The 25473-nt window shown below is 31.3% G+C and overlaps 1 protein-coding gene and 1 long non-coding RNA gene across 6 annotated transcripts in view; one reads left to right on the forward strand and one right to left on the reverse strand.

Moving 5' to 3' along the window:
- Nucleotides 1-466: 466 nt before the first annotated feature.
- LOC143250450 (uncharacterized) lies at nt 467-20464 on the forward strand. Of its 2 annotated transcripts, none has more exons than XR_013028197.1 (3): nt 467-796; nt 10600-10800; nt 17504-20464. It is a non-coding gene; the product is annotated as an uncharacterized LOC143250450 (long non-coding RNA). The 2 variants fall into 2 exon arrangements; XR_013028196.1 differs by having other exon boundaries at nt 468-762.
- LOC143250449 (adult-specific rigid cuticular protein 11.9-like) overlaps nt 7047-25473 on the reverse strand; it is a 38433-nt gene continuing 20006 nt past the window's right edge. For 3 of the 4 annotated variants that reach the window (XM_076501000.1, XM_076500997.1, XM_076500999.1), the window contains exons 3-4: nt 10579-10824; nt 7047-7188 (exon numbers count right to left, since the gene is read on the reverse strand). In XM_076501000.1, the coding sequence (XP_076357115.1) occupies nt 10603-10824 (222 nt within the window). In that variant the 3' untranslated portion in view covers nt 7047-7188; nt 10579-10602. Of the gene's footprint in view, nt 7189-10319; nt 10825-25473 lie in introns of those variants that run through there. The other variant, XM_076500998.1, reaches the window with a different exon arrangement.

Consider the following 25473-nt stretch of genomic DNA (forward strand, 5'->3'; position numbering starts at 1 on the left):
GCATTATGCAAGAGTTTATCTGATACTGTGTCTAAGTTTGCATGCTTGTGCATAAATGTGGATGAAGTACTACGGGGTACTTTATAAGCTGAGGTTATGATTGAATTTTGTATTTTTTGAAGTTGTTTTTGTGTTATGTTTAACTAGGCTGGATATGCGTATTTTTAATGGGTCTAACGTATGTTTTGTAGGTTTTATTATATTATCAGGTGATGTGCTTTGATTTTTACCTGATAGGCTTCTTGCATAATTTGATCTTTTCCAAATTCTAAACAAGTTATTGTTAGTATGCTGTATCCACGTTAATTTGGTATCGTAAGTTAATCCTAAAAATGTAGCCAAGGCAGCAGTCTGTAAAAGTGTTCCGTTTATGTATAACTATAGATCTTTTTTTAGTTTATTTAATCTGTTGAATAGCATTACATGGTTTTTCGGAATATTTATGTTTATTCTACATTTCTGGCAATATTTTCAGGACTGGTTGGAGGTTTGTTGTTGCTATTTAAGGAGTGGGGGCACTTTCCCAGACCGCTACATCGACAGCAAATTGTGATGCAAAACCTAAGTTTAGGTCTAACATTGGCATATTACTCACATACATGATAAATAAGATAGAGCTAACTACCTCTCTTCGTAGGACTCCTGCCTCAGGTGAAAACGACTCTGAGTAGGCCCCATTCACATCTACTTTACACGTCCTATTGTCCAGAAAGTTATATAGCCAGCTAATAGATCCCTGAGGTTAACCATTTCCGTTAAGAGGTATGGTAATCAATGTTTTCTCAATGTCAAGAAGGTAAGCTACAGTGCATTCGTTCTTGTTAAAAACTGTCTATTTTGTTGTCATGTCCACATGTCATGATGACGTAGAAATGCACCTATAGTAACGCAATCTTCTTTGCTGACGTCATCGTCCACCTCTAGTGAAACTGCACAATAACAACTAAATCATGGTCCTTTAAATTGTTGATCGAGAGCCCCAGCTACCTCGCCTTGTCGGGCAATGGGTATCAAAACCAGTTTTTATTCGTATAAATCCGTTGAACAATTGAAGGACATACTGAATAAGAGTTTATGATTTATTCTATACAACGGTTGTTTAAAAACCTGTTGTTACAAAACTGTTACTGTGATGTATTTTTCAAAAGAAATCTCGCATAAAAGTGTTAAGATTACTAATTATCATACCTACCAATAATATATATAACAATAACAGTCTTGTAACAACAGGTATAAAAATATATATGAAAATGGTAAGATTCTTATTATCAAATATACCAGTAATATATATCAAGATAATAGTCTTCTAACAACATACATAAAAGTGTTAAGATTACTTTTTATCATATCTACCAATAATATATATAACAATAACAGTCTTGTAACAACAGGTATAAAAATATACATAAAAGTAGTAAGATTCTTATTATCAAATATACCAGTAATATATATCAAGATAATAGTCTTCTAACAACATACATAAAAGTTTTAAGATTACTTATTATCATATCTACCAATAATATATATAACAATAACAGTCTTGTAACATATTAAAATATACATGAAAGTAGTAAGATTCTTCTAATCAAGTATACCAGTAATATATATCAAGATAATAGTCTTCTAACAACATACATAAAAGTTTTAAGATTCTTATTATAATATCCACCAATAATATATATTACAATAACAGTCTTGTACCAAAAGCTATAAAAAACATACATTAAGGTGTCAAGTTTCTTATTATCATACCTACCAATAATATATATAAAAATAACAGTCTTCTAACAACATACATAAAAACACACATTAAAGTGTTAAGATTCTTATTATCATATCTACGAATAATATATATATATATACCAATGACACTCTTGTAATAACAGGTATCTAAAAGATACATAAAAGTGCTAAGATTATTATTATAATATCTTCCAATAATATATATAACAATAACAATCTTGTAACAACAGGTATAAAAAACATAGATGAAATTATTAAGATTCTTATTATCATATCTACCAATAATATATATAACAATAATAGTCTTGTAACAAAAAGAAATATAAAATGCATTAAAGTGTTAAGATTCTTATAATCATATCCACCAACAATATATATAACAATAAAAGTATTGTAACAACAGGTATAAAGAAGTGCACCTAAAAGTGAAAGATTCTTATTTCAATATGGATCAATAATATATGTAACACTAACAGTATTGTAACACATAAAAGTGCTAAGAGTTTATTATCATTCCTACCATTAATAATATAACAATAACAGACTTGGAAGAAAAGGTATGAAAAGTCTGCATAAAACTGTTAAGATTGTTATTATTATATCTACCAATAATATATATAAACACAACAGCCTTGTAAGAACATACATAAAAGTGTTAATATTCTTATTGTCATATCTACTGATAACATGTATAACAATAGCATTCTTGCAACAAAATTTATGTAAAAACATTTATGAAAGTGTGAAGAAGCTTATTATGATATCTAGCAATAATATATATAAAACAAGAAGAGGTATAAAAAACATGCATAAAAGTTTAAAATTGTTATTATTATATTTCACAAGAATATATATAACAATAATAGTCATGTAAAAATGGGTATAAAAAACTTGCAAAAGTGTGTTAAGATTCTGATTATGTTATCTACCAATAATATGAATAAGAATAACAGTCTTGTAACAACAGTTATAAAAACATGCATAAAAGTGTTAATAGTCTTATTATCATATCACCAGTAATACATATAACAATAACAGTCTTCCAAGAACAGGTATAAAAGTGTTAATAGACTAATTATCATATCACCAGTAATACATATAACAATAACAGTCTTCCAAGAACAGGTATAAAAGTGATAATAGTCTTATTATCATATCTACAAATAATATATATAACAATGACAGTTTTGTAACAAGAGGTATAAAAACAAGCATAAAACTGTTACGATTCTTTTAATCCTATCTACCAATAACAGTATTGAAAAAAACAGGTATAAAAAAACGTGCATTAAAGTGTTGAGATTATTATTATCATATCTACCAATAATATGTATAAAATAACAGTTAACCTTGTAGTGTGATACAGTTTATACTGTATATAGTTTACAAAGTATGTGTCGTTAGTTAACATGTTGTTTGATATAGTTTACAGAGTATGCGTTAGTACTTGACCTTCTAGTTTGATATAGTTCACATAGTAGTGTTGTTAGTTAACATGTTGTTTGATATAGTTTACAGAGTATGCGTTAGTACTTGACCTTCTAGTTTGATATAGTTCACATAGTTTTGTTGTTAGTTAACTTTCTAGTTTGATATAGTTTCCAGAATATGAGTTGTTAGTTAACCTTTTAGTTTAATACAGTTTACATAGTATGTGTTGTAATTAACCTTGTAGTTTGATATAGTTTACACATTATGTGTTGTTAGTTAATCTTGTAGTGAGATATAGTTTATAGACTATTTGTTATTAATCGACTTTGTATTTTGATACAGTATTCACAGTTTGTGTTTTTAGTTTGATATGGTTTAAAGAGTGTGTCGTTAGTTATTCTTCTAGTTCAATATAGTTCACAGAGAGTGTGTCATTTCTTAACTTCGTAGTTTGATGTAGTTTACAGCGAATTTGTTGCGAGTTAACCGCGTATTTGATATAGTTTACAGTATATGTGTTGTTAGTTAACCTTGTATTTTGATAAAGTTTGTACAGTATGGTTTCACAGTTGACCTTGTACTTTTATTGTTTACAGAATGTGTGTCGTTAGTTAACCTTTTAGAGTGATATAGTTTAGTGTTTGTGTTGTTAGTCAACCTTGTAGTTTTATATAGTATGTGTTGTTAAATAAATTTGTACTTTGATATAGTTTACAGATAGTGTGTCAATAGTTATCTTTGTAGTTTGATATAGTTTACAGAGTGTGTCGTTAGTTAACCTTGTAATTTATTGTAGTTTACAGTGTCGTTAGTTAACCTTGTAATTTAGTGTAGTTTACAGTGTCGTTAGTTAACCTTGTAATTTAGTGTAGTTTACAGTGTGTCGTTAGTTAACCTTGTAATTTATTGTAGTTTACAGTGTCATTAGTTAACCTTGTAATTTAATGTAGTTTACAGAGTGTGTGTCATTAGTTAACCTTGTAATTTAATGTAGTTTACAGAGTGTGTCGTTAGTTAACCTTGTAATTTATTGTAGTTTACAGTGTCGTTAGTTAACCTTGTAATTTAGTGTAGTTTACAGAGTGTGTGTCATTAGTTAACCTTGTAATTTAATGTAGTTTACAGAGTGTGTCATTAGTTAACCTTGTAATTTAATGTAGTTTACAGAGTGTGTCGTTAGTTAACCTTGTAATTTAGTGTAGTTTACAATGTTAGTTAACCTTGTAATTTACTGTAGTTTACAGAGTGTGTCGTTAGTTAACCTTGTAATTTAATGTAGTTTACAGAGTGTGTCGTTAGTCAACCTTGTAATTTAGTGTAGTTTACAGAGTGTGTCGTTAGTTAACCTTGTAATTTCATATAGGTTACAGTCTATGTGTAGCTAGTTAACCATATAGCTTTCTGAGTATGTGTTGTTAGTTAACCTTCTACTTTGATATGGTTAACAGTGTAGGTGTTGTTAGTTAACTTTGTTGTGTGATATAGTTTACATAGTATGTGTTGTTAGTTAGCCATGTAATTTGATATAGCTTAGAGTTTATGAGTTGTTCGTTAACAATATAGTTTGATATAGCTTACGCAGTATGTGTTGTTAGTTAACTTTGCAGTGCGATATAGTTTACAGTGTGTGTCGTTAGATAACCTTGTAATGTGGTACATTTTACTGAGTATGTGTTATTAATTAACCTTGTAGTTTGATATAGTACACTAGTATGTGTTTTTAGTTAACCTTTTATTTCGATGTACTTCACAATCTATGAGTTCTAAGTTAACCATGTAGTTTGATATAGCTTACAGAGTTTGTTTTTAGTTAACCTTGTAGTTTGATATGGTTTAAAGAGTGTGTGTGTTAGTTATCCTTCTAGTTCCATATAGTTTACAGAATGTGTCATAACTTAACTTTGTAGTTTGATATAGTTTACAGCATATTTGTTGCGAGTTAACCGCGTACTTTGATATAGTTTACAGTATATATGTTGTTAATTAACCTTGTAGTTTGATAAAGTTTGTACAGTATGGTTTGACAGTAGACCCTGTAGTTTTTATTATTTACAGAATGTCTGTCGTTAGTTAACCTTTTAGTGTGATATAGTTTACACTGTTTGTGTTGTTAGTCAACCTTGTAGTTTGATATAGTATATATAGTATGTGTTGTTCGTTAAATTTGTACTTTGACATAGTTTACAGAGTGTGTCGTTAGTTAACCTTGTAGTTCCACATTGTTTACATAGTGTGTGTTGTTAGTTAACCTTGTAGTTTGATATAGTTTACAGTGTATGCTTTGTGAAGTAACTTGTAGTTTAATATTGAGTATTTGTTATTAACCTACGTTGTAGTTTGTTACAGTATACATATGTGTTGTTAGTTAATCTAGTATAATATAGTTTACAGAGTACGTGTTGTTAGTTTATCCTGCAGTTTTTATAGTTTACCTAGTGTTTGTCGTTAGGTAAACTTTTAGTGTGATATAGTTTACAGTGTATGTGTTGTTACTAAACCTAGTTAACCTTGTAGTTTGATATCGTTTACAGTGTATGTGTTGTTAGTCAACTTTCTAGTTTGATATAGTTTACCGTGTATGTGTTGTTAGTTAACCTTATAGTATGATATAGTCTACAGACTACGCAGTTTGTTAAACTTGTAGTTTGATATAATTTACAGAGTATATGTTGTTCGTTAACCATGGTTTTTTTAATAGTTTATAGAGTATGCATTGTTGGTTGACTTTGTAGTTTGATATAGTTTACAGAGTGTGTGCTGTTACTTAACCTTCTAGTGTGATATAGTTTACAGAGTATGTGTTGTTATTTATTTTTGTAGATTTATATAAGTTACAGAGTATGTGTTGTTAGTTAACCTTATAGTTTGATATAGTTTACATAGTATGTGTTGCTTCTTAGCCTTGTTGTTTGATATATTTTTCAGTGTATGTGTTATTAGTTAACCTTCTAGTTTGATATAGTTTACATAGTAAAGTTTGCTAATTAACCTTGTAGTTTGATATAGTTTACATGGTATATGTTGTCAGTTAACCATGTAGTTTGGTACAGTTTACAGTGTATGTGTTATTAGTCAAACTTCTTGTTTTATACAGTTGCAGTGAATGTGTTTTTATCCTTCTAGTTCGATATAGTTTACAGAATATGAGTTGTAAATTAACCAGTGTATGTGTTGTGATATAACTTTGTAGATTAATATAGTTTACAGAGCATCTGTTGCTAGTTAACCTTGTAGATTCATATGGGTTACAGAGTATGTGTTGTTAGTTAACCTTGTAGTTTGATATACTTTACATAGTATGTGTTGTTTTTATCTTTCTATAATAGTTTGATATAGTTTACAGAATATGAGTTGTAAATTAACCTTGTAATTTGATATAGTTTACAGAGAATATCTTGTTCGTTAACCTTCTGGTTTATTATAGTTCACAGAATATTGGTTCTCATTTACCCATATAGTTTGATATACTTTACATAGTATGTATTGTTAGTTAACCTTCTAGTTTGACAGATAATATGGTGTATGCGTTGTTAGTTAATCTTGTAGTTTTTATAGTTTACAAGTGTGTATCGTTAGTTAAACCTCTGGTGTGATATAGTTTACAGAGTATGTTTTCTTAATAAACCTTGTAGTTTAAGTTAGTTTAAAGAGTATGTGTTGTTAGTTAACCTCCTGGTTTCATAAAGTTTACAGAATATTTGTACTTATTTTATGATGTATTTTGATACACTTTAAAGTATCTGTTATTAATAACCTTCTAGTTTGATATATTAGGTTGAGGAATAATTCGTGAGTGTTTTTAAATAGTTTCATTCAAGCATTACATGCAAGACTATACAATACTTCAATGCATGAACACATTACACCCAAAACATTTATTACGATACTTTATTTCATGTAATATCTAGGTATATAGTATGCATTGTTTGAAACGAAATTGCAAGAAATTAAATGCGAAAAGCAGATGGTGTCGAAAATGCTCTATTTTGTCCACTTGACATTCCATTTAATGAGCTGAAAATGAAAGCAAAAATTAAAGACATATGAAAATCAAACACACCATCTATTAGAGCAAAAAATTATCTACCAAATGACATGAAATATTTTGCGAAAGCGTTTCATTTATGAATATATTTTTTTAACTTGAAAAAACGCTCACGAATTATTCCTCAACCCAATAGTTTACACAGTATGTGTTGTTATTTATCCATGTAATTTGATATAGTTTACAAGGTCTTGTTAGTTAACGTTGTAGTTTGATGTAGTTTCCAGTGTATGTGTTGTTAATTAACCTTGAAGTTTTAATAATTTACAGAATGTTTGTCGTTAGCTATCCTTTACTTGGATATAGTTTACAAAGTACGTGTTGTTAGTTAACTCTCTGGTTTGTTATAGTTTACAGAATATTTGTTTTTATTTAACCATATACAGTGGAGCGCCATTAAGCCGCGGACCAGTAAATCGCGAAATCGCTTAAGCCGCTGTAGCAAGTCTTGTGAGCGAGGATTATTGCGGCTTACCGCTAATTTAAGAACGTGTAAAAACGCGGTTTACGAATTTAATTCTGGCTTTATAACTTCAAGAGGATATTTAAAAAGGATTTGCTTTAATTTGGGAAATAAATAAAATATATTACAATAGAAATCGACCGTTAATCTACCTTATCCGCTCTCTATGTCAGCTTTATGGAGGCCGCCATTGTTATCAAATCACACCTCTCCATACATTAAAGTTAATCCGCGGTAAATCCGTGAAAAAAGTGATAAATACTTAAAGTATTATTTTTAATTCGATAATCCGATATAATGATCACGCAATGGCCCGGATGAGGCTCCTCGGCGGAGCTGTTGGCGACTTCGGCTTTTCAGTCACAAAGGTCTAAGCCGCGGTTGACCCCCCAAATACCGCGGCTTAACGGCGCTCCACTGTAGTTTGATATAGCTTTCTGAGTATATGTTGTTAGTTAATCTTCTGGTTTGATATAGCTAGAGAGAATGTGTTGTTAGTTAACCTTGTAATTTGATATAGTTTAGAAATTGTAGGTTGTAAGTTAACCTTGTTTTTTGATATAGTTTACAGAGTATGTGTTTTTAGGTAACCTTCTAGATCCATATAATTTACAGGAATGTGTTGTTAGTTAACCTTGTGGATTGATATAGGTTACAGAGTAGGTATTGTTAGTTAATATTGTAGTTTGACATAGTTTTCATAGTATGTGTTGCTAATTAACGTTGTAGTTTTATATAGTTTACATGGCCTGTGTTGTTAGTTAATATTGTAGTTTGATATAGTTTTCATAGTATGTGTTGCTAATTAACGTTGTAGTTTTATATAGTTTATATGGTATGTGTTGTTAGTTAACCTTGTAGTTTTATATAGTTTATATGGTATGTGTTGTTAGTTAACCTTGTAGTTTGATATAGTTTATATGGTATGTGTTGTTAGTTAACCTTGTAGTTTGATATAGTTTACAAAGTGTGTGTTGTTAGTTAACCTTGTAGTTTGATATAGTTTCCAAAGTGTGTGTTGTTAGTTAACCTTGTAGTTTGATATAGTTTCCAAAGTGTGTGTTGTTAGTTAACCTTGTAGTTTGATATAGTTTCCAAAGTGTGTGTTGTTAGTTAACCTTGTAGTTTGATATAGTTTATATGGTATGTGTTGTTAGTTAACCTTGTAGTTTGATATAGTTTATATGGTATGTGTTGTTAGTTAACCTTGTAGTTTGATATAGTTTCCAAAGTGTGTGTTGTTAGTTAACCTTGTAGTTTGATATAGTTTATATGGTATGTGTTGTTAGTTAACCTTGTAGTTTGATATAGTTTATATGGTATGTGTTGTTAGTTAACCTTGTAGTTTGATATAGTTTCCAAAGTGTGTGTTGTTAGTTAACCTTGTAGTTTTATATAGTTTACATAGTATGTGTTGTTAGTTAACCTTGTAGTTTGATATAGTTTATATGGTATGTGTTGTTAGTTAACCTTGTAGTTTTATATAGTTTCCAAAGTTGTTTTTTTAAATTCATTCTTTATAACCTACTCCCAATAGCTCAGCAGCAAATTCATATTACTAGTATACGAGGGCTGTTCAAAAAATACGCGGACTGACGTCATAAAACAAAATGTACTTTATTTAGAAGTTACAGGTCTGGGACCTCTTCAAAGTACTCTCCTCCCCAACGCACACACTTATCCCAACGGTGTTTCCACTTGTTGAAACAGTCCTGGTATGCTTATTTTGTAATGTCCTCCAGCTCCTTCGTTGCATTTGCCTTAATCTCGGGAATCGTCTCAAATCTTCTTCCTTTCAAGGGTCTTTTGAGTTTGGGGAACAAGAAAAAATCGCAAAGAGCAAGGTCAGGTGAGTAGGGGGGTGGGGAAGAACAGTGATCGAGTGTTTGGCCAAAAACTCACGAGTTCTGAGGGCTGAATTTCGCAGCAACGCGGTGCATCTTCAATTTTTCGGTCAAAATCTCGTAACAAGATCCAACTGATATTCCACACTCTTCAGCAAGCTCCCTGACAGTCAGACGTCTATTTGCCCGCAGCAGGGTGTTGATTTTGTCGACGTGTGGGTCGTCAGTTGACGTGAAAGGACGTCCAGGACGCTCATCATCTTCAATGGACTGTCGACCATCCTTAAAACGTTCATGCCACTTGAAACATGCCGTACGCTTCATAGCAACATCACTGTAAGCCGTGTTAAGCATAGCAAAAGTTTCAGTCGCAAATTTTCCAAGTTTAACACAAAATTTCACAGCAAGTCGTTGCTCCTTCAGGTCATTCATTCTGAAATCCGCCAAACGAAAAAATCGCACTTCACTTAAAACCGCGTAGCTCATACACAAATGAAGATATCTGCAATCGGGAAATGGCGTCGTAATCAGCTGATCTGTGCGAACCTAGCGACACCAAGCGGATTCCCTGGAACCAACTGGAGCCGCGCAATTCAAACAGTCCGCGTATTTTTTTTTAACAGACTTCGTATACCTCAAATTCATATACCTGGTATATACCTCTACATCTTATAAAAGGAAAGAAATTAGGTTATGGTGATGTAAATGTTACTTTAGTAACATGTTTTTGTTGTTCCGAATATTTCATGCAATGAGAAGTAACCATTATGAAACCTACCAACATTACAACGTATTTTATGAGTGGTTAAAAAAATCGTTGTAATTCTTTTTTTATTTCGTAATGCTGATTTCATTTGTGCACTTTTACAAATGTGGTATTTAGATCCTGTTTTTGATATCTGAAATTCAAACTTCATATTATACAACTTAAAATGTTGAAAATAAATAAATAAAGATAATGTGAAGAAATGAAAATTTTATAATGTTTATCACAACCTGAAAAGTTTAAAAACAACAATAACTAGTTGTATTGTAGATTTAAAAAAACACACCAATAACTAGTTGTATTGTAGATTTCAATGCCCCCCTCTTGGAAAAACTCCGAAACTTCCTTTGGCGCGGAAACCGAATTTAGGATGAGCCTGGTATTGGACTGTCTGTAGCTTTCCATAAGGATCAACATAACTGTAAGAACCTACGACGTTCCCGTAGCCATCTTGTTTTTCGTAGCGACTCTGAGGGTTGTAAGGATCAGCAGTATCGTAGCCAAAACGGTAAGAGTGAGGTCCTTGAAGACCCTGTGTTAATAATTATAATCGTTTAAAGAAACTGGTACTTAGTGACGTACGGTACACAACGATTAGGTCACTAGAGAGATTAACTGTTAAGACTATGCAAACCTTGGGTCATTCTAATAGCGGTAATGATTACGCGTTCATCACTTTGAAGTTAAATTTACTAACGTATTATTTTCTCTAAAATTCTTAAGGTTGGACAGTAACATTAATCAATCAAGTTCGGTTCACTTGTAGAAATAACTTGCCCTTTAATTAACATCAGCAGGCCAACTTATTCTAGTCGATCTTATTCGTGGAGTGTGTGTGTATGGTCTTATAGCAAAGCTACCTCGGGCTATCTGATGAGTCATTCGTGGAACTTTGAACCATTGGCCAGTTAATCTCACTTCCAGCGGTCTGTATTTTCGTGTGTCCGAAACTCGAAGGTTTATTGCAATATCTAAATCAGTGTTTGAGCTTAAGAGTTTTACATTCTTAATGGATATTGAAAAATTTTCTGGATATTTCAATGTGTGTAAGCATTAAAAGAATTGTGTAGAATATAATAATTTCAATACAATGAAACTTTAAATGAGCTGTGCAGAACATAATAATTTCATTACAATGTGTGTAAACTTTCAATGAATTATGTAGAATATAATAATTTCATTTCAATGTACGTAAACTTTAAAAGCATTGTCTAGAATATAATAATTTCATTTAAATGTGTTTTAGCCCTAAAGGTTTGTTTTGGAATTTCGCACAAAGCTACACGAGGGCTATCTGTGCTAGCCGTCCCTAATTTAGCAGTGTAAGACTAGAGGGAAGGCAGCTAGTCATCACCACCCACCGCCAACTCTTGGGCTACTCTTTTACCAACGAATAGTGGGATTGATCGTTACATTATACACCCCCACGGCTGGGAGGGCGAGCATATTTAGCGCGACGCGAGCGCGAACCCGCGAATTACGAGTCGCACGCCTTACGCGCTTGGCCATGCCAGGCCAGCCCTAAAGGAATTGCATAGAATATCATAATTTCATTTCAATGTGTATAAACTTTCAAGGAATTGTGTAGAATATAATAATTTCATTTCAATATGTATAAACTTTAAATGAACTGTGTAGAAAATAGTAATTTCATTTTAATGTGTGTAAACTTTAAAGGAATTGTGTAGAATATAATAATTTCATTTTGTATTTCTATCACTGGTATGAGAGAACTTAATTTTTTCTTCCAATTACTCGTAACAGGTTTGTGTGTTTTAAATCATCGTGTATCCTTAGGATCAAATTTCACTTTCATTTGTAAGGGTGTCATTTCGCCAGTAATTCAGTTAAGTATTTATTTAACCCTTATGTTAAACAAATTCCATAGCCACTCTTCAGTGTCTGTGAGGAATCGTCATAAAAAATTAACTTAAAATATTTATATAATAATAAACTATTATTCTGAAAACAATAAAACATTAACATTTAAAATTTGTTCCTTTATTAACCAATAAATGAACATTTAGTATGATAACTTATTTCTTTTTTATCACCTAAACTAAGTGTAACAATTTAACACAAACTAAGCTGAGACTACTGAGAACAACAAACGTGTACGTGCTTCCATCTATCGGCAATGATGTTTTCAAAATATTTGGGTTCTGTGAAGACTCCAAAAGACTAACGCGAAGTTAAGGTATACTGGAAAGGAGTGGAAAGTATGCATAGAGTGATTAAATTTGGGTTAAAGCTTCTTCTGGATGATTGATTTTGCTGTTACTGTGCTATCAAATCAGGAGCTGGAAGAACCAGTGCCTCCTGAACCACTCAAAAGACCTTATAAATTTGTTACCCTTGGTAATGGACCCCAGTGGTTGTACAGCAATGACAAAAGACAGTGGGGGGGATGAGTTTCATCTGGTTAACAATCAGGCAAGATGGCAAGCACACACAATTCCTTCGTTTTTTTCCAAAACGAATGCATGGTCTGTGCTATTGTGGCTAGGGTGGTCATTAGCCACCATTAAATGAAAAGGCTCATCTACCCTTGCCTACTGAATCTTTGAGTAGTAAAGTGTGATAATATTGTAATTCGTGTGATAGTTTCGACAACTCTTTGGTCAGGATGTCAACAGCTAAAGGGGTGTTTCATACCCTTTCTTACTGATGCTCGAGTGGTCTCCTGAGAAAATGTCACCATTCTTATCAGAGTAATGGAAACTCAACCAAACATGCTAAAGGATCTTCTACAAATCGAAGACTCTGTTGTAGATGAAATCCTCTAATGTTATGCCAGGGTTTTTGTTCTCCACAAGTGTAATGATATCTAAGTAGTGGCAGAATAAAACGTTTTAGTATTTGCATGCAAATTTTAGTTGAAAGGATGGTTCTATTAAATCCTGTAAATAACCATTTTACAAGAGTGTAAAATTAAGTTGGTATTATTACTCACATGTTACTGTGAGCAGAAATGTTACAGAAGTGATAACAACAAATGTTACAGAAGTGGTAACAACACATGTTACATAGTGTTCACATTTTCCCTATTAAATGCTAAAAAGGTTTTTTATATTTATTTTTCCCTTTTCTTATTTTCATCTTTCGAAGCTCTACTCAAATAAATGGTTGAGTCTAACAATGCAAAATGCATATTTTTTCTTTATGTTCATTGGTCTCAAGATTTTGGCCAGCAGTGTATGTTATAGAAGTGATAACAACTAGAGGGCTACCTATGTCAGAGAATACAAGAGTTTGATTAGGGTATTTAGATAAAGTATGAAATTAATTTCAGATATATGACAAAAACAGCAAGAGTGGTGGCTTCATTTTGGCATTTTATCATTTCACAGATACTGAGTCTTGCCATAAAAACGAAAGTTATTTTCCAATATATTTATTTATGTAAAGTGTGAACCATATTTTGAAGTTGTTGGTAAATTATGTTTTACATTCTTGATCTAAATGTCTTGATATTTTGTAACAAGTAAAATCATTATTATAAAAATGTAATAGAAATGCACTTAACACTGTCTACCTAAAAATAGATATTATATTAAACATATACACTTCTGATAGATATTACACTAAACATATACACTTGTAATAGATATATCAAACATGTACACTTGTAAAGTCATATTTAGAAATGTCTGTTATACATGTAATCACCATAGCTGAATCCAGAGCTTTAAATATTTTTTTTTAATTCCACACAATGTGCATGGCCAGGTGGTTAAATAACTTGACTTGTAATACGGAGGTCGCTGGTTCGAATCCCTGTCACACCAAACATGATCGCCCTTTCAGGCGTGTGGGCATTATAATGTGACGGTCAATCCCACTATTTGTTGGTAAAAGAGTACCCAAGAGTTGACTAGCTGCCTTCCCTCTAGTCTTACACTGCTACATTATGGAAGGCTGGCACAAATAGCCCTAGTGTAGCTTTGTGTGAAATTCTAAACAAACCAAACCTTAGAATTTCCATATACTGTTCTGAGAGCATGTCATAAGGATTCTGTTTGAATGAACATACTGATCAAAGTTAAGATTTAAAATAATTGCTATGGTACCCCATATAAAGATAGAAATTAGCATATGTACTGGTATATGCTAGAACAAATCAGTTTAAAAGCACTCCACAAATAAACCTTGATTAAAACACTGTTCAACACTATATATTAACTTTTGTTGTCATTCCGCTGTCCAGAAAAAAAAGAAAAGAAAGATAACTGTCACCAGAGCAGCGACTTTACATGATCTTGGTTGAAGTATCCAACCGGAAACACTTACAATACTGTCAAGTGAGACAAGTAAATTTGAAAATAGTAAAGGAAGAGGCAGAAACCCTAAACACAATGGCACTGATGTTTAGTATTTTCGTTTATGCAGCCTTTGGGACAGAAGAAAAACGGCCATTGATCTCGAGTATGAAAGAAATGACTATGCACCAAGTGACGAAAAGTGTCCAGATCTATAGTGTCAAGCTAAAATAGAATGGAATATTTGGTTGTGTAGCAGTTTTTAAAACCTCTACTTTGATTTCCAGATATTGTCACTAGATTGAAATTTGCTAAAATCTGGACTGTCCAAGTTTGAAATCCTTGGTTCAAAGTGTATGTTGTATTTCTGGTGGAAGAAAAGTGAAAGATAAATACCTCAATGCATAACACCTACTTTAAAGCATGGAGAGGTAGGGTGATAGTTTTTTTTTGTTCATCCCGCTATTTGTTGGTAAAATAGTAGTCCAAGAGTTGGTTGGTGAGTTGTAATAACAAGCTGCCTTTCCTATAGTCTTACACTGCTAAATTAGAGGCAACTAATGCAGATAGCAGTCGTGTAGCTTTGCATGAAATTCATAGCTTGACAAATCAAAAGTTGCTTCCAAAGAAATATGTTAGAGCCACGTGGAGTAAAATTCCAAAGGGCAACATGATTAAATATGTTGTAACAATGCCTGTAAGACTGTCTGCAGTAACTGAAGCAAAAGGGAGAAACACCAAATATTAACTGTTTGCTGAACTCAAGCACATCCACTGACTTTTTGTTGTACTAAATATGAATATTAATAAAATGTTGACGTTTCATCTATAATTTATCTTCCATTATTCTTTGAAATTAGCGTTAAATGTAAGTTTCAGCTTTGTCCTAACACTTGTATAATAATATATATATATACACCACTGGCCAAAATCTTAAGGCCAATGAACATAAAGAAAAAGTATGCATTTTGTGTTGTTAGACTCAACCACATATTTGAGTAGAGCTTCGAAAGATGAAAATAAGAAAAGGGAAAATAAAAAAACAATGTTTTTAGCATTTAATAGGGAAGATGTTAACACTATGAAATTAGCCTAAATACTAGGTGATCAAAAGTTTAAGACCATACTCAAACGAAGCGTTAATCGGTAAATACATAAAGAAATTTAGTCATTTGTGTTCAAACATTAGTGTTGTCAACATCTCCCACTGACATCTCCTGTGTTATATTGGGTAAAAACATCACAAAGAGTAAAAAGTTGACAGAGCGTGAACATGGCAGAATTGTCGAGCTGCAAAAGCAAGGTCCCTCTCAATGTGCCATCGCTGGTGAGATTGGGCACAGTAAAATTGCTGTTACAAATTTCTTAAAAGATCCTGAAGGATATGGAACGAGAATTTCAAGTGTTCGGCCCAAGAAAATTTCCTCGGCATTTTGCAGGAGGATTCGACAGGTTGTCTGGCAAGACACCAGCCGATCGTCGAACCAGATTAAGGCCCTTACGGATCCAGAATGCAGCTCAAGAACAATAAGATGGCATATATTAGAAAAAGGCTATTAAAACCGTAAACGTCTTCAAAGGCCACGTCTCCTTCCACACCACGAAACAGCTCAAACAGCTCGGTTAAACTTTGCTGAGAAGTACCAAACATGAGATGTAGAAAAGTGGAAGGTTTTGTTCTCTGATGAGAAAAAATTTAACCTGGATGGTCCAGATGGCTTCCAATGTTACTGGGATGATAAGGATATCCCACTGGAGATATTTTCTACACGACACAGTGGAGGAGGTTCCATCATGATCTTGGGTGCTTTTCCCTTCCATGGAACAGGAGCGTCAAACAGCAGCTGGCTACATTGGCATGTTGGAGAGAGCATCCTTATCGACTGAAGGCCCTCGCTTGTGTGGGAATGACTGGATCTTTCAGCAGGACAATGCTGCAATCCACAATGCCCGCAGGACAAAGGACTTTTTCATGGCGAATAACGTAATTATTTTGGACCATCCAGCATGTTCCCCCAAACTGAACCCCAATGAAAATGTTTAGGGGTGGATGGCAAAAAAGTGTATAGAAATTGACGTCAATTCCAAACAGTGCATGATCTTCATGAAGCCATCTTCACCACTTGGAATAACATTCCAGCCACCTTTCTACAAACGCTTATATTGACCATGCCAAAGCAAATGTTTGAAGTTATTCGCAACTCACTACTGAGACCACTTGTTGGGCATTTCCTAACCTGTTTAGGACTTATTTTTGGTATGGTCTTAAGCTTTTGAACAGCTAGTATTTAGGCTAATTTCGTAGTGTTCACATTTTCCCTATTAAATGTTAAAAACGTTTTTTATTTTTATTTTCCCTTTTCTTATTTTCATCTTTCAAAGCTCTACTCAAACAAGTGGTTAAGTCTGACAACGCAAAATGCATATATGTATATAATTAGTGCATCATTTTTGTTTATTATATTGTTTTTGTTTAAGCTTATTTTTAGGTTATAACAAATTAATGTAATCAGTCAGAGGTTTGGATTTGCTGTTTTTAACGCAGTCATTTCCTTTTGACTTTGCTTACTTAACTTCACCAGTATTAATTATCTCAAATGTATAAATATACACATACATTCTGCAGCAATTTAGAACTTTCTCCACATTACTAAATATTATTTGTTGCAATAATACTCAATTAAAGCAACAAGAAAAATTCAGAAGGTTCAAATCACATGATGTAAATTCACAATAATTGAACTACACGACAAATGATTCATAAATAATTATCCAAACAAACTTCCGATAAATATTGAGTTTAAAAATAACTTTAACATTCGCACAATTTAATTTCATGTTAAAATAAAGAGTCACTTATAATTAATATTAGATGATATGAATGACCAATTATATACTGCACCACTTCCTGTGTGTTTTTGTGAGAAAGACGATTTCCTTTCTATTTTCCAGATAAACGACAAACATGAAACCTACCATCAGACTTATCAAGTCAGAAACAAGGCTTACTCGAAAAGATCACCAGAATTCTAACTATAAGTTGGCATGCTGTATTGCCCAAGCAGTCTAATGATGGTAGTGAATTGTGGTTAATGTTGGTTTACAGAGTTCTTCTTGCAAAATAATCTTGTTTGGTCATTCTCCTATTCACTGTTCTTATGACTACCCTGGGATGAATATGCTCATGCTGTTTTTGTCATAAGGTATTGCAAAACGTTTTTTGACCTGTATATGTTAACCTGATCAAATCATGGTCATCTTTGGCAGTAGTTTCTTTAGCTCTAGCAGCAGACTTTCTTAAACAATGTTTCCCATAGTATGATGACATTTCCGGATTCTAGATACAGTTCACCGGCAATGCCTATTTGCTTCATGTCATTCCTGGACAGTTGAACAAGTTGATACCTCATAACTTCTGACACGTGACGATATATAACTCTGCATCAAGTACAGAGAAATTATCTGAACAAAGGATTGATCTGTTTCTTAAAAGATTATGCTAAAAGCACAACAGGTGTTTATGAATGTTTTGATGAAGAAATCCTCAAAACATTTCATACAGATCAAAATAACGACTCTTGTTTATCTGATCATATGCTACCTTCTCTGTTACTGTTCAGGCATCTACTCAATAACTACTCCATGCGGGTAGACAATAGCATCCATATAGAACAGTGTACAAACCTTTCAGCAGGGTCTGTAGTTTCCAAATACTAAAAGACAAATGGTGAAGTGAAATTCTAGAACAATATTTCTGAGAACGATGAATATAAACTCGAGGCAACCGAATCTTTTGTCATGCAGAAATAAATTGAAATATTTTATGAAATCAGGATATATTATAAACATAAGCTAATACAAGCTCAGTTCTACAAGATAATTTATGCTGCCTGGTGCAAAGGAACAGCACCTTTTGAGAGGTATTTATTCTTAACTTAAATTAAGTTTGCACTGATAAAAGTTGAGATGGAGGTGACAGAAAATTCTCATGGGTTAAGGGAATCAGATCGACATATACATTTCATTCACTTTATACTGTGATCCAACATTTCTCTTCTACTGCAAGTTCTATTAGTTAACAACAAAAAGGTAGAGAAAGTAATGTGGTTGAGTACAAGATTACTGCACTAACTTTTGTGGCAGCTGAGGTTATAGTTCAGTTCGTAGTCTAAGGATCTCTGATTCAGCAATGATTATGTTGTTATAAAATGGATACATATGAGCATACGTAGCAGAGATGATGTTGAGATCAATTTCACATTTTCATTTTGATGTTTCAATTTCTCCTGAAGGTTATTCCAAGATGGAATTTATTTTTCTATTTAGGACAGTATTACTTTAACCCATACTCATGACCAACTTCATCTGACCTGGAGTCTGATCCTACATCTTCAATCATGATTTATTTAAGCTCAAGTTCTTAACTGTAATGGCTATCTTCATTATTTATAGTGGCCAGTGGTGTTTTTAGTATCCACTATTCCAGACACTTCCCCAGAACTGCTAACACGGGAGGAATTTGTGGTCAATTTTTCTATTTATTTGACTTTAGCAGTACTATACATGCTGCCTTCCATGCATGTAATTAAATACTTTTCCAGGTTTTTGGAGCTAAAGGATACAAATGTATTGCTCTATAATAACTCAAACATGTGAGCTGTAAAAGTACTGACTGTGGACTGAGCCCTCCAGGGTGTCCCAACTAACTAACAGCTATCTAACTATTGATCATTTTCAGTTCCTAATGATAAGAAGCCAGAGAAAGAAAGTTACATATCTAGAGCATTCAACTGCCAACCTTCTGTTGCCTACCACTGTCAGTGTATACTGACATGAAGGAGATGCCACAAACAACACTTATAATAATAAGAAATGGAGCAAGTTGGAGCATTGCAAAAATGTCTTATTGAGAAATATTTTTTTGAAATTACCAATAGACATAATACGTTTGTACAATTTCAGCATAATCATAAGAGCCAATACCCCAGTAGAGACTACTATCTATTAAAATTAGTGAAAATAAAACTCATGACATGATTACTTCTTCTGTTCTATCCATTCTGTTAACAACAGCACGAGTGGAGACTACTTCCAGAGGGCATCTGCCACTGTGGCTACAACAACAAGGTTATTATGACAAGTTGTGGTAACAGTGGTCACCAGGGGTGGCACAAAACTTCAATATTAATCACTCCACTTGAAGAGATGTGAGAAAGGGTAGAGCTTCCAGCAAAACATCAAACCAAGATATACAAGTGTTTTATCCTGCAACTAGTCATTATTTATAAGCGCTACTGCATGAACTAGACAGCCAGGTGATGGAGACATGGGTACTTTATAATCAAAAGAAAACTGTTAAAATAACAGTAAACAACAGCATAGTTAGAAAAAGAGGTGCACCATCTCCAGGATGACCTGATGTAAGCTCAGAAAGAAGATTATCCACCAGACTACTAAACATCCAAAACTACATTGGAGGACTTGCTGTCAGATGAGTTGGTGATTCATCCTCTTCACATAAATTGTAAATAGTTTGTTAAATTATTTTGTACATATTTTATTTTTATAGGTCATGTTTAGGGATTACTTTTGCATGCTAAGTTCATTGCATGTGGCTACACAAGGAGTTAACTCTTTAATGTTTATCACTCCCTAATTCAATAGTAATTTTAAGGGTCTTAGTTTCAGGTGAGCTTTTGATTATGATGAGTTTCTTTGGTTTCATGTCTTGTTCTTATTAAAAGATCAATTATTATTTGTAAAATAATTTCTGATGTAAGCGTCATACTATAATTCTGTAGGCATTACAAGCATGTGCAGTAATACTTTTGCCCTAGAAAAACAATGCAGGTATTTGAGGCACTTGACCACAACCACTCAGTGATCAAGTCACTAGAACTGCTCTACAAGTGAAGGAATAACAACGAAAGGCAAATGCAAATTTACTTTACTAATTACTTTCTACATAGGCCCAGCATGCCCAGGTGGGTTAAGGCGTTCAACTCGTAATCCGAGAGTCACTGGTTCGAATCCCAGTCGCACAAAACATGCTCAACCTTTCAGCCGTGGGGGGCATTATAATGTGTAGGTCAATCCCATTATTCATTGGTAAAATAGTAACCCAAGAGTTGGCGGTGGGTGGTGATGACTAGCTGCCTTCCCTCTAGTCTTACACTGCTAAATTAGGGACGGCTAGTGCAGATAACCCTTGAGAAGCTGTGGAAACTGTTAAGTACATTAAAGTTTAGTCCAACTAAACTGCCCTTCCCCCCCCCCCAGTGGCACTGCGGTATCTGTGGACTCGTATCGCTAGAAACCGAGTTTCAATAGGTAGGCAAAGCGCAGCTAACCCGTTGTATAGCTTTATGTTTAATTACAAATAAAACAACAAAAACAAACAATCTAACTAAACCCAAGAAAAAACATAACCCTTAATTAATGTTAGGCCTAAGACAAGCATACTTACAAATTTCGGTTTCTATGATTATCATTTGTTTCTAATATTCTAGAATTCTTGTGTTTAAAGGAGTGCTATTGCAATAAAGACACTAACCTGACACCAAATCAGTCGTGCGTCTTCCAGTGTGTACTCTTTCCTTAATAACGGGTTTAATTTTCAAATGTAATGTCATAGCTAAAGTATACCAGTTTTATGTGTGTTCCAGAATATTTAGTTCTCTTTCCATATGTGACTAAAACCACAAATATAAACAGTCAGAATATCTCTTTTAAAGACGAATGGATAAGATTTGTAAGGCATGTAGTATTATTTTAATTTATTTTGCAGTATTTCGTTGTTAACTATTCTTGGGCAAACCATTCATAAGGGCAGTGTAAGCTAGTTTAATATCTTGAAAGATTTATAGGTAGAGTTTAATCTGTTTTTTATATATTATTCTTACAGTACTGTTAGATATACAACTGTTTATAAGTAGAGTTTAATCTGTTTTTTATATATCATTCTTACAGTACTGTTAGATATACAACTGTTTATAAGTAGAGTTTAATCTGTGTTTATATATTATTCTTACAGTACTGTTAGATATACAACTGTTTATAAGTAGAGTTTAATCTATTTTTTATATATTATTCTTACAGTACTGTTAGATATACAACTGTTTATAAGTAGAGTTTAATCTGTTTTTATATATTATTCTTACAGTACTGTTAGATATACAACTGTTTATAAGTAGAGTTTAATCTGTTTTTATATATTATTCTTACAGTACTGTAAGATATACAACTGTTTATAAGTAGAGTTTAATCTGTTTTTATATATTATTCTTACAGTACTGTAAGATATACAACTGTTCATAAGTAGAGTTTAATCTGTTTTTATATATTATTCTTACAGTACTGTAAGATATACAACTGTTTATAAGCAGTTTAATCTGTTTTTATATATTATTCTTACAGTACTGTAAGATATACAACTGTTTATAAGTAGAGTTTAATCTGTTTTTATATATTATTCTTACAGTACTGTAAGATATACAACTGTTCATAAGTAGAGTTTAATCTGTTTTTATATATTATTCTTACAGTACTGTAAGATATACAACTGTTTATAAGCAGTTTAATCTGTGTTTATATATTATTCTTACAGTATTGTTAGATATACAACTGTTTATAAGTAGAGTTTAATCTGTTATATATTATTCTTACAGTACTGTAAGATATACAACTGTTTATAAGTAGAGTTTAATCTGTGTTTATATATTATTCTTACAGTACTGTTAGATATACAACTGTTTATAAGTAGAGTTTAATCTGTTTTTTATATATTATTCTTACAGTACTGTTAGATATACAACTATTTATAAGTAGTTTAATCTGTTTTATATATTATTCTTACAGTACTGTTAGATATACAACTGTTTATAAGTAGAGTTTAATCTGTTTTTATATATTATTCTTACAGTACTGTTAAATATACAACTATTTATAAGTAGTTTAATCTGTTTTTATATATTATTCTTACAGTACTGTTAGATATACAACTGTTTATAAGTGGAGTTTAATCTGTTTTTATATATTATTCTTACAGTACTGTTAGATATACAACTGTTTATAAGTGGAGTTTAATCTGTTTTTATATATTATTCTTACAGTATTGTTAGATATACAACTGTTTATAAGTAGAGTTTAATCTGTTTTTATATATTATTCTTACAGTACTGTAAGATATACAACTGTTCATAAGTAGAGTTTAATCTGTTTTTATATATTATTCTTACAGTACTGTAAGATATACAACTGTTTATAAGCAGTTTAATCTGTTTTTATATATTATTCTTACAGTATTGTTAGATATACAACTGTTTATAAGTAGAGCTTAATCTGTGTTTATATATTATTCTTACAGTACTGTTAGATATACAACTGTTTATAAGTAGAGTTTAATCTGTGTTTATATATTATTCTTACAGTACTGTTAGATATACAACTGTTTATAAGTAGAGTTTAATCTGTTTTTTATATATTATTCTTACAGTACTGTTAGATATACAACTGTTTATAAGTAGTTTAATCTGTTTTATATATTATTCTTACAGTACTGTTAACTGTTTATATACAACTATTTATAAGTAGTTTAATCTGTTTAATCTTTTTATATATTATTCTTACAGTACTGTAAGATATACAACTGTTTATAAGTAGAGTTTAATCTGTTTTTATATATTATTCTTACAGTACTGTTAGATATACAACTGTTTATAAGTAGAGTTTAATCTGTTTTTATATATTATTCTTACAGTACTGTTAGATATACAACTGTTTATAAGCAGTTTAATCTGTTTTATATATTATTCTTACAGTACTGTTAGATATACAACTGTTTATAAGTAGAGTTTAATCTGTTTTATATATTATTCTTACAGTACTGTAAGATATACAACTGTTTATAAGTAGAGTTTAATCTGTGTTTATATATTATTCTTACAGTACTGTTAGATATACAACTGTTTATAAGTAGAGTTTAATCTGTGTTTATATATTATTCTTACAGTACTGTTAGATATACAACTGTTTATAAGTAGAGTTTAATCTGTGTTTATATATTATTAGATTACAGTACTGTAAGATATACAACTGTTTATAAGTAGAGTTTAATCTGTGTTTATATATTATTCTTACAGTACTGTTAGATATACAACTGTTTATAAGTAGAGTTTAATCTGTTTTTTATATATTATTCTTACAGTACTGTTAGATATACAACTGTTTATAAGTAGAGTTTAATCTGTTTTTATATATTATTCTCACAGTACTGTTAGATATACAACTGTTTATAAGTAGAGTTTAATCTGTTTTTTATATATTATTCTCACAGTACTGTTAGATATACAACTGTTTATAAGTAGAGTTTAATCTGTTTTTATATATTATTCTTACAGTACTGTTAGATATACAACTATTTATAAGTAGTTTAATCTGTTTTATATATTATTCTTACAGTACTGTTAGATATACAACTGTTTATAAGTGGAGTTTAATCTGTTTTATATATTATTCTTACAGTATTGTTAGATATACAACTGTTTATAAGTAGAGTTTAATCTGTTTTATATATTATTCTTACAGTACTGTAAGATATACAACTGTTCATAAGTAGAGTTTAATCTGTTTTTATATATTATTCTTACAGTACTGAAAGATATACAACTGTTTATAAGTAGAGTTTAATCTGTTATATATTATTCTTACAGTATTGTTAGATATACAACTGTTTATAAGTAGAGTTTAATCTGTTTTTATATATTATTCTTACAGTACTGTAAGATATACAACTGTTTATAAGTAGAGTTTAATCTGTGTTTATATATTATTCTTACAGTACTGTTAGATATACAACTGTTTATAAGTAGAGTTTAATCTGTGTTTATATATTATTCTTACAGTACTCTTAGATATACAACTGTTTATAAGTAGAGTTTAATCTGTGTTTATATATTATTATTACAGTACTGTAAGATATACAACTGTTTATAAGTAGAGTTTAATCTGTGTTTATATATTATTCTTACAGTACTGTTAGATATACAACTGTTTATAAGTAGAGTTTAATCTGTGTTTATATATTATTCTTACAGTACTGTTAGATATACAACTGTTTATAAGTAGAGTTTAATCTGTTTTTATATATTATTCTTACAGTACTGTTAGATATACAACTGTTTATAAGTAGAGTTTAATCTGTTTTTTATATATTATTCTTACAGTACTGTTAGATATACAACTGTTTATAAGTAGAGTTTAATCTGTTTTTATATATTATTCTTACAGTACTGTTAGATATACAACTGTTTATAAGTAGAGTTTAATCTGTTTTTATATATTATTCTTACAGTACTGTTAGATATACAACTGTTTATAAGTAGAGTTTAATCTGTTTTTATATATTATTCTTACAGTACTGTTAGATATACAACTGTTTATAAGTGGAGTTTAATCTGTTTTTATATATTATTCTTACAGTACTGTTAGATATACAACTGTTTATAAGTAGAGTTTAATCTGTTTTTATATATTATTCTTACAGTACTGTAAGATATACAACTGTTTATAAGTAGAGTTTAATCTGTTTTTATATATTATTCTTACAGTACTGTAAGATATACAACTGTTTATAAGTAGAGTTTAATCTGTTTTTATATTTATATATTATTCTTACAGTATTGTTAGATATACAACTGTTTATAAGTAGAGTTTAATCTGTGTTTATATATTATTCTTACAGTACTGTAAGATATACAACTGTTTATAAGTAGAGTTTAATCTGTGTTTATATATTATTCTTACAGTACTGTTAGATATACAACTGTTTATAAGTAGAGTTTAATCTGTGTTTATATATTATTCTTACAGTACTCTTAGATATACAACTGTTTATAAGTAGAGTTTAATCTGTGTTTATATAT

Source organism: Tachypleus tridentatus, chromosome 5, assembly GCF_004210375.1.
Source record: "Tachypleus tridentatus isolate NWPU-2018 chromosome 5, ASM421037v1, whole genome shotgun sequence".
Taxonomy (NCBI): Eukaryota; Metazoa; Arthropoda; class Merostomata; order Xiphosura; family Limulidae; genus Tachypleus; species Tachypleus tridentatus.